Source organism: Cajanus cajan, chromosome 2, assembly GCF_000230855.2.
Source record: "Cajanus cajan strain Asha chromosome 2, NIPB_CcT2T_4, whole genome shotgun sequence".
NCBI lineage: Eukaryota > Viridiplantae > Streptophyta > Magnoliopsida > Fabales > Fabaceae > Cajanus > Cajanus cajan.
In genome coordinates this window covers 75,973,461-75,989,121 of record NC_138518.1, presented here as the reverse complement: position 1 = coordinate 75,989,121, position 15,661 = coordinate 75,973,461, and the positions used below count along the sequence as shown (strand labels likewise).

The window sequence follows — 15,661 nt, the reverse complement described above, 5'->3', positions numbered from 1 at the left end:
TATTGACCCTTGTTTTTCAACTTATTTGAGAAATTAATTGGCATGTTATTTTCAAAGATAATAAGGTTCCTCCCCAATATCAACAACAATGGAAGCATTCGCCTTGACATGATCATCATGGAGCCCCACAATGACCATATCAAAGGTTTATTTTTGGATGATTCTTTTTAGATCAACTTTCTACTTGCCGTTGTTAGGTCTATTAATATTATTGCTTAAATTTCTAATAACAAATAAACTGCTAGTATAAAGTTTCTTAGTTATTGTTTACCTGCGACTTCTTCTATACCTGGTTTCAAAATTCCATTATTTGCTACTCAAAAATTTCCATTTCTAATATTATAATGGCTTAACAAAATATTGATCCACGCTGCAAAATGTTAAAATAATATTTAATCAGTAAAAATCATGTTTTGTGAACAGATTAACCTTTAATTGTTAACTTTAACATTGTGTATGTTTATGGAAAAAAAAACTAGACGAATGTGAAAATTTTCTCTCTAATTGGAGTAATTTCAGGTCTTACTATCAAGTAAACAAATCCTACTGTTGATGGTCCATTGGGCCGAAGTAACCAGCACAGAAAACTCACTTCACTACAGTTTTCAGCCCAATTCGCAATTAAGTGGAAGTAGCCAACATGTAAAAGTTTGACTTAATATAAACGCTCATTTAGTTTCATAATATATTGGCATCCAAGTGAGTAGAAAATCCAGTAGATACTCACCAGTTTCTAGCAAAGACGTTGTTAACATTTTTATATCTCGATGATGGAAAATATTGCAATCCTGGTTTCCCATGTCAAAGTAGTTTGGGCTCTCGTTTATTGTTTTAGCCCATTCTCCAATTCAATCTTGGCAGATGTTAAACACACCTTCACTCTCGTATTAACACACCCCCTTTTTTTAAAAAAATATATAAAATGTCTAAATTACCCTTTAAAAAAAATGAAATTTCTAAATTTACATCTCCCTTTCCCGCACCTCCCTTATCCTGTATAAGCATGTAAATTTTAGTCTGGAACGACACTAGAACGGGCCGTTCTGCAAGAAGTACGGGCCGTTCTGCTTGCAGTACGGGCCGTTCTGTTGCAGTACAGGCCACCGCGTCACTTTTAAAATGGCTACTTTATGACTAATTTTAAAACTCCGATTTTAAAAGTCATTTTTGTACTAGTGTTTCTTTTCATAGAACAAGTAAGAGTCTTTCTCTTACAAGACCACCTGCTGACATTGCGCACCCCTCTTCTTTCTCTTTGTGACACTCCTCTTCTTTTTTTTTTTCCCCGCACCTCGCACACCCCTCTTCTTTCTCTTTCCGGCACTCCTCTTCTTCTTCTTACTGTTACGAAAAGTTCTTTCCGGAATTATATAAAAATGTTCCGGAAAATACTTTCCATAATATTAAATTCTTATTCCGGAAAGTATTTTCCGGAAATGTTTTATTACATAATTCCGGAAAGTACTTTCCATAATATTAAAGTTATTATTACGGAAAGTTCTTTCCGGAATTATATGAACAATAATTTTACTATTCCGGAAAGTACTTTCCGGAATGCTAATGACTGTAAAAGTACTTTCCGGAATGCTAATGATTGTAAAAGAGCCTTTCTTATGCTGGTTATGGTGGGGCTAGTCCTTTTTTTCTATTCAGAATGACTGTAAAAGTATATTACTTAATGACATTGAGCGGAAAGAAACTTTGAAAAGAAGAGGGGTCGTAGAGTGTGGGGTGCGGGGAAGGGGGGTACGGGGAAGGGATGTGTAAATTTAGGAATTTCATTTTTTTTAAAGGGTAATTTAAACATTTTATATATATTTTTTTAAAAAGGGGTGTATTTATACGAGAGTGGAGTTGTGTTTATCATCACCCTTCAATCTTAGGCTTCGAAAATTATTGAAATCACTACACGTGGGCCACAGCACATATTACGTTATGCCAGCCTTATGTGGGCACTGTTTTATTTAAACTAGTATTATATGTTCTGAATTGTATAAAGTAGTGTTTATTTTTATATAATTAAAATTTCTAATGAATAAATATTTTTTAACATGAATTATATTATAAGTAAACATCATAATAAATAAATATTCTTAAATATATAAATCGTTTTTTAAATTTACAACTCATCATTTAAATTGTGTTATACTTATAAGATGGTTTTCAATTATTGATATTTACTTTGAAATAATTATTTAAATCAAATTTAAAGATAAAAGTAAAAAATATGATAGTTTGAAACGATTGAGGTTTTTTTTTTTTTTTCCAGTCAATTGTGAAAGTAATGTGTAAAACATACCTTTAAAGGAGAGGAGTTGTAAAAAGAAGAGAGAGAATACTGAGAATGACTAATTGAAAGAGTAGGAAGAGTGAGAGTTTTATTATTCAAGTTATATATAGGAGGAGTTAGTTAAAATAAATTGGTGAGGAAAAAAAAAACTACCCATCATATATGGATTATGGACCACCCACTGCTTCAGTAAGCACGTCTGTTAGTCAGTTACTTTAAGAGTCCTTTGACCCAAAATGAAAAGGGATGTCCTAAACTAAAGAGCTAAAAGGAATTCTCCCTCTACCTGAGAGGCAGTGCCTCACTGTAACTCAACACTAAATAGGAAACTTAACAGGAAAAGGGAAACATAAATGACTTCAATAACAATGTAATATAAAAACTTTGAATGTATATGTTAGAATTATAAAATAATAATTTTAATCTTTCACTCTTTTTTTTTTTTTTTTTAATTCTAACTTTCTCGCCAAATTGCAAAGAACATTTCCCCCCCCCCCCTCTTTTCTCTCTTATTTTCATGTGTATAAAAGAATATTTGTTTATAAAAAAAAATGTATTCCTTCTTTTTTTTTCTTCTTCCTTTATATGACTGCTATTACCGAATAAGGTGTAAATGTTTAATCGAACACACATGTACGAATTAGGAAGTTTCCAATAAAAATGAAAGTTTTCACTGTGGACTGTAGTAATTCCTTTCGAAGTTCTGTTTTTGATATAATATGTTGAGTAGGGTAGATTCCAAGCCTCATGAAAATAATGATGAAAAAGAAGGAAGGTAAGGATGATATTAACTACGGGTGCAACTAACTTTGGATAAGCAGATCCCGTCAGCTACATCATGTTTTGAATTTTCCATTTATTACCCTGGTCAAAAGGATCTAACATGTTAACTCTTCTTTCCTAACTCAATGAAGGGTCATTGCAAGTGTATTTAAATGTTTCCACCAACTTTTATAAATTAGCCCATAAAAGATTTCCATGCCATCTCACTGTCCATTAGATTTTTGGAGTATATAAAGGAGGAAAAGATCGTGATTTTTGAATACCATTTATAACTCTCAGATACACTCTCATGCTTAAAATAATGTAACTCATCATGGTATTGCTCATTGAATGTTTGATAGTATATGTGCTGAACAGGTGACGTACTATTTTTATTTATTTTTTATTGTTACAAAGGATGTCTATGAGTTAGTGTAGCGCTTGTGATTCGACCTCAAAATAAAGCAGTTCCCGAAAGAAATTGTTATAATTAGATTAGGTTAACATTTTATATTGTATGTTCTTACCATGATAAGACAAGACCTTAAATTAAATTAATGAACCGCTTAATTGACTGACTAGTGCATGGAATGATCATGTGAAAGCTTACAATTTTGTCTCACCCAAACAAGGGCCAAAATAAACAGTCTCGGTGCAACTCTTTCCGTAAGACTCTTCAAACTAAAAATATACATATCTTGAATTATCTAAATAAGTACAGAAAAAGCTCAGGGTGTAAAATTTCATTTCTATAATAGAAAGAAAATATGTTACATGCTTCATTCAAACTAAAAAAAACAGATGCTACCCATCTTGAATTATCTAAATAAGTACAGAAAAAGCTGAGGGTGTAAAATATTTCATTGTGTAATAGAAAGGAAATATGTTACATGCTTAATTTAGTGAAGAGCCAAGTAGTGCTGAATTTGATGTGCTTGCAAGGGTGATGATATGTACCCAGATGGCAGATGGTGCACATGGTCCCTCCCAAACCAATTAATGGGGAGCAGCTTATGCTGTTCCACTCAATCTTTTAGCTGCATGCACAACTCCATCTGTACCAAGAATTCTTGCCCCAAGAGTGTTCTTAGGACATGTATAAACCTCCAAAATCGTGGGTAGATAAACTTGTGAATATGCAGAAAATAAAATCAACTGATCAAGTAAAATAAATGAAAAAAAATCAATTCATGTACTTTTTTGCATTAAAAACTTTAGGTGAATTGGTCCTGAGATCTCATCAATGTTAGTGCAAATTTTCAGACATAAATCATTTCTATATAGATTACATACCAATAAAGTTCATACATTAATAACATGAATCGAATTCATATCTTTATAAATATTTAAATTTAAATTTTATTATAATCATTGTAACCTGTTAAAAAGCAAAAGTAAGTTGACATTTTACGTCCAATTTGTAGAATAATGTATGGTAGATATTGGTCTCTATTACAAACCTTTGCAAACACGATTGGGTACGGTAATAATGGAAAAATTACGTACAATTATAATGCAAACCAAACGTTCCTGAAAACAAATTACACAGCAGGGGTTCAATTAGACTAGATAAATTAAGTTTCGTACGTATTCAATACGTGCTTATTATAATTAGGTTCTAGCATGTCTTCAATATTGATCATAATCTTGCATGTTTTGTTGTAATTTCTTAAAGAAATCCTTTGGAGCCAGTTGGGTTGGTGATGCATGACTTTCTCGTAGAGAAATCCTTGAAAATAATATATAATAAAATGTAATTATTTTTAGGTAAATCTGTATTCTTTAAAATCCCCACCATATCACTGAAATAAATAATTAACAATCAACAACAGGGGTTACTCTAGTGAAATGAATAGTAGACAATAACACTCACATTTAATATCTGATCTTTCTCAAACAAATTTGTCTCTAGCTAGATAAAAAATATCTGTAGAAAGCTAAAGAAAAATCCATTAAACTAAGTTTTTCATTCACAAGTATACTTAAAACTCATCTATTTATTAATTATGTAGTAAGACAGTGCTGGCAAATGTTTCATTGTATATTGTCCTACTCTATGAAATTAAAAAATAAAATCTGAGATGACCATTTATTTACCAAGGAAACAGAAACATAAAGGATTATTATTTTATATAACATCAAAAAAGAAGCTAGTTAGTTAGCCCGATCACGAATTCATTATGATTCCTCTATTTTTATATAATTAACAGTACGGAAAGTGATACCTAGAATAATTATATTTGTGTTTAATAAATAAAACTAAAAGTATATTTTATCGGATCAAATTCAAAAATAAAAATAGAAAGCTCATTAATTTTCAAAAAAAATAAAGTGAATGTAACTTTATTAAAATATTAATTCTTTTTCTTTGTGCAACTAAATGCTCGCAAATGGCTTTCTCTTTTCTGTAAAAAAAATATTAATAAAAGAAAAAGCAAGTGAGAATCAATGTACTTCAATATATTTCAATTATCATATGTGAAAATCTTTGATAACATTTTTTTTATCACAGCAACAATCCTTATGATTCGAGTATTATTTTTTCACTACTAGATTTTAATCTTTTAGCAACATTTTCTTGTTTACACTTGTTAAAATGTTACTATATATTAAATAAATATGTTATTTTGTAACATTTTTTTGAAAAATGTCATTGTAGATAGAGTAACATTTTTTATTTCAAATTATTGTTTTTAATTATTTTCAAAATTAAAGTCCTATATCGAGTAAAAAAATTTACATAAGTTATTTTGGAATATATTTTGAAAAATATTACTATAATTGCTTATAAAATCAAAGTCTCACATCGAGTCAAAAAAAGTATATTTCTCTTATATATAATTGTAACTCATAATTAAAGTCTCATATCGAATAGATTAATAACTCATAAAGAGTATATATACTCATAAAGAGCATATATACTCATATAGTTATATTTAAGATAAATCAAATTTGATATTCTATATATAATTAGTGGTGACTAACTAAAATTGTCTTTCCCTAAAAACTTAAGGAACTCCTAGAAGTTTAGGAGATATAAAAATATAATAGTTGATTTTAATATTTAAATTAAAATTAATTATTATTTTATAAAGTTAACAAAATCTTGGCAACATCATTAAAATGTTACAAAAATACTATTTTAATAACATTTAAAAAATGTTAACTAATTATGTAAAAATGTTATTAAAAGTCTTTAGCAACATAGACTATATACAACATTTGATAATATGTTGCTAAAACAAATTAACAACATTTATACATAATTAAGTAACATTTTTCAAATGTTATTAAATACTATTTGTATTGTAGTGTTTTTTTATTCTTTGCCTTAGTACACAAAAGAGTCTGTGTTTGTGTTTTGTTGAGAGGAAGTCAACTAAACAAGGCATGACCACCTCTCTCCCAACTCGAGAGAGGAAAGGATAATGTTGTTGAATACTATCTCAAATCAATCCTAAGTAGATAAATAAGTTTATTGGTCAAATTATTTATATGAGACATTGACAATCATCCTTTTATAAGTTTATTTACGGAAATGTTATTACAATTTTTTTTTAAATAATAAGCTTCAGTGAACTTCTAGCACGATGAATAAACAACTCATTGTTACAATCTGAAGACTTCACTGTACCATTCGAACATTGTTTAATGGTGCCTAATTACAATACGTGAAACAAAATAAGAAACTGTACTTAGACTTTATATATATCTGGAGTTGTGCACAAGTTATTAATATGAGTTAATTATTTATATACTATCGGTGTAAAAATAATTAATTATATCTTTTAATTATGTCATGTTACTGTTAAAAGTAAATATGTTTATAATGACATGATATAATTAAAAAATATAATTAATTATTAGTATAAAAAAACTTTAAACTGGTAATGTATTGATAATTAACTCTATTAATATTAATCCATATATATGAGCTGCATGTTATTCTTAGGCACCGACCACACGGGTTGGGTACCAGAAAATCAGGGTTCTCCAAGTTTATTAATCATCAGCTATAAACATTAATTGAGGAGAGAGCGAGAATCACAGCCTGCTGCGAACTGTTCTGACACAAATGCTTGGGAACAATGGATTAGTGATTAAGAGGACCTGCATTGTAGTACTCCTATTAACATCATTTGAGACATACATAATATTTATATACAGTATTTAATTAACTTACACCTCTTCTCGTTTCTTCCAAGTGCTGACCGTAGTCAAACTCTTCGTGATTGCTTTCTTCCGTAAAGTGCACCACATTACCGTTGTATCGCATGTACTCCACCACTCTCATCATTATGACTAGGTTCTCCAGCCAAAGCGTTTCGACTATCATTTGAGATAACAACCAGTGCCACGTATGAAAATTTGGCAAATGGAATTTGGGCCTGTTTCTAGAGTTGACAACATGTTTTACAAAATTATTTTAATTAAATGTGATTTTAAAGTAATGTAATTTTTATTGTAACATATATCAGAATACTTCTGTTTGATTCAAATAAAATATTGTTTGAAAACTTACAATAATTAATATTGATTATGGATGTTAAATTACTCATATATTTTAATTTTAAGATATTAAGAGCATGACCCTAGGCTCTAATTATGGTCATCGTAAAGAAATACACATATTAAGAGCATCACCCTAAAAGACAATTTAATTATTGCATATTCAGTGATTAATATATACAGTATACATCCAATCAATATATTAGTGTTTTGAAACTAGTGAGTTAATAACTGAAAACAAAGCTCGTGAGCAATATTTTGGCCACAGCGCCCATTGACTTTTAATAATATGCATTTGAGTGCGGTTAATTTGAAAATTAGCAACCTAGAGCATCGAAGCTTCTTTCTCTTTTGAGGCTCAAGGCATGCACAGCACACAACTAAGAAACTAAGCCTCGGAGATGGTGCATTTTTGTTTACTAGTTCTCCATCACATAAAAGTAAAGAACAATTCCAATGCAAATAATCACAATCCATGACTTTATGTACATTTGGCTTAGAGTTTGATCAAAATAAATTAAATAAAATCAATTTCAATTTATCAGAGTATTTTTTTTATTTATTTTTTATTTGGAAAAGCTTTTCAATACACTTCATAACTAGCCCATTGTTTTTAGACATTTTATAAAGCTTATTTATCTCATTGATTTGTGTCTTTTTTGTGGTACAACTCTAAAATGTATTAAACGAGTCCCAGATAAATTACTATACATTTTTAATTATCATCAATTTTTATGTAAAAATTGTCATTTTTTTTTCTTGTTTGTTCTTCTCACCCTGTTGTCTTTCGAATGGTTTCTTTTTCTCTCTCTTTTCATTTCTTTTCGTATCATATATTCTCCGCTCTCCCCATTCACGATATCCCTCGACCCTTATTATCTCCATTTATAAACCCTATACAATTTTAGCTTCATTCTCCTCTGCTTCATACAATAACAAAATTAATGTTGGAAAATAGGATATGATAAGAGAAAACAATATTGTGAGAAATAGTTTATCCACAGTGATTAGTTTTATCCATGTGTTGTTTGGAGAAGGAAAATTAGTTTAAATTTGTATCTCTTATTATTATTATTATTATTATTATTATTATTATTATCTTATAGCATGATAATTAAATTTAAATCTGTTACTAGTCATCTAACTTAACAAGAAAAACATATTTTAACGGCAATTGGATTTTTAAGATTTTCTCAACTTATAAAAAAGATCAAACATATAACTCTTGATCTATTGTTTTAGTACTGAAGACTTTCTTTAAAATAATCTGGTGACAATTCAGATTTAAAATATTTAAGAAAGTAATCTATCTCATTTCAACTTTAGGAGGGAGTATATATATTTATGTTTGGATATATTATAATCTCAAATTTTTTAAAGATATGTTCCAAAAATCTTAGCATAGTTATATCCAATCTTAGTTAAACTATTGGACTTTTGTCTTAATTAAGTCATAGGTAACAACACAATGGTGGGCATATGCCGAATCGGAATGGTTTACTCTAAATCAATTTTGTATTCAGAGAATACACAACCACAAGCCTCAAATGACTACATATTTCACACCTATATAAAAAAACAAAAACAAAAAACCCTTCAAATTTGGTTTGACATGAAAGACTATTTCTAAAAAGAACTAGCTATTATCTAGACCTTAACTTAAAACTCTTTAAGACCTAGACATGCTCATATATAGGAAAGCTATCATGACTCCGAGCATAAGATCTTTATTTATTGTTATGATTTCATAAATAATAACATATTCTTATTATCATTAATAAACCTCAAAATTATATAGTATTTATGTTCGTTATTAAGCACAACTGACACTTTATTTAAGGTTTCAGTGTTGGAAAATACAGCCAACGACATGAGAGTTATGTTGACATTTAATCGAAAGAGTCACATACAAGACAGAAACTCAAAAGTACTCCATAAAAATGTCTTCGACCAAGGAAGATATACTGGAACGGTAGAAAATTAAATTAATTAACTGTTATCTAAGAAGTAACTGAAGAGGCAGTGAGTTTTAGTTGGAGATAGGAAGAGTGGGACGATTAGCGCAAAGTACTCGGTTCTTTTTTAGTCAAAGAATGGGTGTTCTGAGCCAAAGTATCTCAGCTCACGTGATTGGTATGCCTTCTGCCCTCCCACGTGTCCTATTTTTATGCCTTAAATACTGCTGCATTTCCTATGTGTCTCGTATCCCACATCACCTCATCAAAGGTTAACCCATAAAATACTGTTCTATAAACCATTTTACCCTGCAGAGATTAAACCGGGTTTAAGTCACAGATCTGTTGGATCCTATAAAAGTATAAAACAGCTTCAGCTCACCAAAGAAACAGTACTTTTCTTCTACTCTCCAGTACCTTTCTGTGCCCAAAATACCTCTCCTCTCGTACCCTTTCTTCTTCCTTCCTCGCAGTACAAAACAAACCACACTGTGAAATCCCCTTCAATTGTTACAGTTACAGCACAGTTAGCTTGAATATTGTTTTTAATTTCTTTCATTTTCCAGTAAAAGAAACTGTTCAAATCCTTTTTTTTTCTTTTTTTTTTTCAATCCTTCAACTTTAGCTGAAAAATGAACACTTTTCCTTTCGTCCCACATGTGTTGGTGCTGGGTCATAAGACTAAGGTAGAAAGAAGATATGTTTGTTCTCTTTTGTTCCACGCTGCAAACGCTGTTATTCTCTCCTTTTAAACGTAACTTTCTTTGAACCTTCTCGTTCTTTAAGAAACTCTAGAAGCAGTGGATTTCTCTCCCTAGTCCCTTTTAAGCTTCTCTCTGACGTGTTCTCTCCCTTCTTTATTTATATTCTCTCCAACCTTCCTCGCCCGTGTCCACTCTCCCTTCTCCAACGAATCTCTCTCTCTCATTCCCTTTCTCATCTCTATTTCTATTTCACTTCACCAACCCACTCACCACCTTAAACGCACCCAACACCTCATGGAAGAACAACAAAACCCTTTCAAGAACCACCCTTATCCCAAGCTCGTAAGAGTACGCGTCGCCGACGCCGACGCCACCGACTCCTCCAGCGACGACGACGACCAACCCTCCGCCTCCTCCACGCGCCGCCGAGTCAAGTGCTTCGTCAACGAGATTACAGTCCATGGCGGCGTTAATGTTGTTTCCAAGAAAAGAAGGTTCAAGTCCGGCGGTGCTCCGGCGAGTCGGCGGCGGGCGGCGGGGAGGAAATTCCGGGGAGTGAGGCAGCGGCCGTGGGGGAAGTGGGCGGCGGAGATAAGGGACCCGTCGCGGCGCGTGCGCCTCTGGCTGGGAACCTACGACACCGCGGAGGAAGCCGCCATTGTGTACGACAACGCGGCCATTCAGCTGCGTGGCGCCGACGCGCTGACGAATTTCATAACGCCGCCAGCGGAGAAAAATAAAAGCGGGTGGTGCTCCGGCGAAGAGTTGCGTTCCCCCACCTCCGTTCTTGGGTGCTGCTCGGAAGGCGAGTCCGTAACCGCAACGATGACTGCAAACGACGTGGCGGAGCCTGCGAGTGAATGCGAATATTCGTGCGTTTCGGGGGATAAGTACTTGAAGTCGGAGTCAGTGTTTCCGATTCCTAGCGATGTGGTATTTGAGTTCGAAAGCACGTTGGATATGTTCAATGTGGCAGAGAGTAGTATATTCCTTGGGGATGATTTGAGTGAAGGGTTTGTTAGTGAGAATTTGGATTTGGGGTTTAGGGAGTGTGATAATTTCCAAGACATTGGGGATTTGTTCGTTTGGGATCCCCTTCTCGCTCTTTGATTCACACCACACCACCTTTTCCTCCTTTCTATTGCCAATCAAAATGGCTTAGTTTTGTATCGGCGGCAACCCTGGGATGCTATCAGTTTTGTTTTTTTTCCCCTTTTTTAGCCAAATATCATGTTTTATTTTGTTTATGTTTTCATATGGGTGAAGGAGACATTTTTGTATTCTAGTACTACTAGACTAGTATATGTTTCTTGACACTAGTTGTGAAACCCTGCGTCCCCCGGTCTTGCCTCTTTTCTTTTTTAATGTTTAATTCACTTAGCATATAAGCTTACCCGTTTGTTGGCACACCGGTTCGCACGTAAAACCAAACTATCATTGCTCCTGGATATTTACAAACGTTCTTCACTTATATATATAAATCCAATTTTAGCCTCCATATCCTTTATTTTGTCTTTACCTGTCTCCAAGTGTTAATTAACTCCATTATTTATTTAAATTTCAAATTAACTGGATTAACATTAATTTGCAACTTTTAGTTATATTTAATTAGTACTACGGTGCTTCCTGCTCTATTATGTTATGAAATATCACAAAATGCTTATAACTTAAATGCTTAATGTGATTCAAGATTTAGTTATATTTCAACTTTCTTCTATCTTTTTTAAAGATGTGTTCAATGGAAATAAATCAAAATATTTTTATATACAATATATATAAGAATGGATTCACTTATTCTAAAAAATTAGTTTAAATAAATTTATTTTATTCATATTTTATATAAAAATTTAATAGTTTAACAGTTAAATTAAAAGTTTTTAATACTTATATTAAATTTATAAATTTAAAAAAAATAATATTTTATTTTATTAATTTAAATTGATAAAATAATTATAAAAATATTTTAACGTTAATTTGAATTTATATAACGAAGTATTATATGATTTTTAATTTAGTAAAAAAAATTATAATCAAAATTTATTCTTAAAATAAGTGAATTATTTCTTTTCCTCTCTCTCAATATATATATATATATATATATATATATATATATATATATATATTAAGTATGAATTTAACATTATATTAATTAAATTATAAAATTGAAAAAGTATAAAATAAAATATGTTATATATGATAAAACAAAAATTTAAGTTATATTTAAATATAAATAATGTTAATATAAATACATTAAATGTATAAATTTGAGAAGTATATAATAATCATCAAATTGGAAGATATAATCCAACATATAATTCATATCTCATTCATTAAATATGCTAAATATAAAAGAATGAGAGAATCATGAACACATATACAACTATTTAATATATTAATATTACAATTTTAAAGGCATCACTCATAAAAAAAATTAAAGGATATTTATATATTGCCTTATAATAACTATTATTATAATACTTGAGTAACATTCAAATTACCTACCCCTTGATGAACTCTTGAATATCATTGATGGTGACTCAAGCTCTAAAAATATTGAGATCATCTACTAAGATAAAATAGATTTGCAATGATATTAATAATTTATTATGGGATACTATGTGATAGATTTTGTTTTATTTTAATTATTATACTATTTTTACTTTGTATTATTTTTTATTTTGCATATTTCAAGTTTTATATTTCATGATTCACAGTTCACATGTATTTTTAAGAAAAAAATATATAGAGGATTCATATTATTCTTTAATTTCTCTTATATTAAATAGAGTAAATATAGTATTTTTTTTGTCTAAAAAATAATTCGTATAAAATCATACATGACAAACCAAATTATTTTTGTGATATTAATTTATTTTATAAAAATATTAAATATAATATTTTAATTTTTTTTAAGATAGCAAATAATTTGAAAATAAAACAAAGTATTTAAACTTATAATAATTTTAAAATAAATAATATAATAAAATAATTTATTAAAAAAAATAAATATGCCTCTTATATATTTTATACATATCAACAATTTTAATAGCTAATTTTACTAACACTTCAAGTTAAATTATAGCTACCTTATATTTTCAACCATCTATGTAAGCTCATAGGAGTATTTGCTAGCTTGTATAGTTATATACAATCAACTAGTTGATTTGCCAATTTTTGTCAAATAGCTAGAGGCAAAATCTTTATTCTCTTCTAAAAAAATTAAATAGTGACTTTTCCTTCTTTTTCTCTTCCTAAATTAGACTACATAAGGAAGTTTCTCTTCTTTTTTTTTTTTTTTTCTTCTTCTCTCTTTTAAACTAAACACAATGTAAATATTAAAATGTCAACGTTAATGGAGATTAAATACATGTATTTTTATAAGTAATTTCGTTTTAAACGCTGAGTGTCTAGTTTTTTTTTGGGGTAGAGCTTAAGATATATTTAATCAAGAATGAAATATTAATCTTTTAAAATAGGATCTCTGGACAGGCATTCTTCTGTACACACAAAATTGAAAAACAAATCTTAACTACATATAACTAACAAGATCTAACACAACTAATAGATACAACTAAATTCGATGCATGGTAAAAGAAAAAAAAAAACTTAATCACATAATTAAAGACATATAGTTAACTGCTAACACTGTACCAGCTTGTTATTTGGCTTCGCCACACTTTTCAAACATTATGTTAATATCCATTTTCGCTTCCATTGCGATGGTATTTGTAACGAGAGAATTTCTATACTATATTTATTAATTATCAACACGAGTTTTACATTTTTGGCATCCTTATAAATGAACTATTTCAACAGGAAAATTTATAAATTAAGCCCAAGCATTTGTGAGTTATAAATTTATATTTGGAATATGAACAGAAGCTTATTTAATATATCCGGCTATAGGTATTGTTGGATTGGATAGGTGCATTACTTGTACAATAAAGTCTTACGCTATGCAAAAATGAATTTGGCATGTAACGGTCGCACCTAACGTAAGTGTAGGAGTAGTCCATATGCTCAGGAATTATTTTACTGCATTTATTTTCTTTTTTAGAGTTTGCTCGGGTGAAATTAATGGCGTCACCTACACTCTTCACCAGATATTCAAACCTTGCGAACCACTTTCTCACCAGAAAAAATTGCTACCGGATATTTTCGTTCTAGACTTGGGAATCAGGGCATAACGTATCTTTGCTTAATTGGTGCAGACATGGGCCATCACAGTAGCAGAGGATTAGAACTGTCAACTGTGTGACAAACTTAGATATGATTTCATCTTAATATTTTTATAAAATAATGTTAATTTAATAAGTATTAATTAACTTTAATTAAAACATTAGCCCATCAAATCCAGAAAGTGAAGTCTATCGATAGTTTCTGCTTCTCACTTTTTTTTGTTTGGTTCTTCCGACGTTAAAAGCAATTAAAAGGAAAAGACTAGCCCTTTTGCCTCTCTCGAACTAAAAGGCAAAAGCCAAACCAAACACACTGCTAACCTTCTTTTCCGTTTATATTTTCTGTTTTGGCCAAATTTAGCTTGTTCCTCCAGCTTCCCAAGGAAAGCAAAAGAAAGAAAAAATAGAAGGGATCTTTAAACTTGAAGAGGAAAGAGTTTGAAAATGATTTTGTTTTGTGTTAATAAATATGTATTATTAGCGAAATTATAGATGATAATCCAGGTTATATATTTTTGTCATGTTTTTAATGAATATTTAATTTTGATAATCCTACACGTGAAAGAAAAGAAATACGTTGAGTCTAGAAAAGGGAACATGAAAATGCGTTGTGGGCTTTTAATAAGGAAACCGGTCAGGTGCAGTTTGAATTCTGACAATGCAAGTGGCAGCATGAACATGAATGAATACTTTTCATGCCATTAACCGGATGGAAAAGCAGAAACGGATAAGTTAAGCTTTGCTTCCTGACAAATTTCTAGTTTCCAGATAATCTTTACTCTTCCATTTTTTTATCTTAAATATTTTTAAATTTAAGATAAATTTATTTTTATTCTTCAAAATTTAATTAGTATTATTTCCATCACTATATTACAAATGCAATATCATATTTTAAATAAAAAGTTTCTTGAAAATGTAATTTTTTTAGTTATACGTTATTTTATTATATGATTTATTTAGGATAATTAATTAAGATTTTATGCTGTCAATTTTGTAATAGCAAATAACTCACACTACCCTTTTCGTATTTTTAACTTTATTTTTATGGAAAATATCAAATTAAATCAATCATCGAGAGTTAGTTTTAATAATTTAAAAAATAATAATTTTTCATCAAGAGAAAAATATTTGTAATATGAGAAACATGGTAAATAATTTCGTTCTTGATAAAATTTAATATTTTTAATTATTAAATCTTCGTACTTGAATCTTATATATGCACAAAATTTTAAGATATCGCTATAAATTTTGCTGATTAAAAAA

The 15,661-nt window shown here is 30.0% G+C and overlaps 1 protein-coding gene across 1 annotated transcript; it reads left to right on the top strand.

The window, feature by feature from the left end:
• The first annotated feature begins 9,866 nt into the window (after window positions 1–9,866).
• LOC109806587 (ethylene-responsive transcription factor CRF2) lies at window positions 9,867–11,725 on the top strand. The gene has a single exon (XM_020369039.3). It carries the CDS (start codon window positions 10,515–10,517, stop codon window positions 11,328–11,330), a length of 816 nt encoding a protein of 271 aa, XP_020224628.1. The 5' UTR covers window positions 9,867–10,514; the 3' UTR covers window positions 11,331–11,725.
• Window positions 11,726–15,661: the final 3,936 nt, after the last annotated feature.

What these genes read in the sequence shown, in the direction of transcription:
- LOC109806587 (XM_020369039.3), top strand. Translation starts at nt 10,515, where the DNA reads ATGGAAGAACAACAAAACCCTTTCAAGAACCACCCTTATCCCAAGCTC.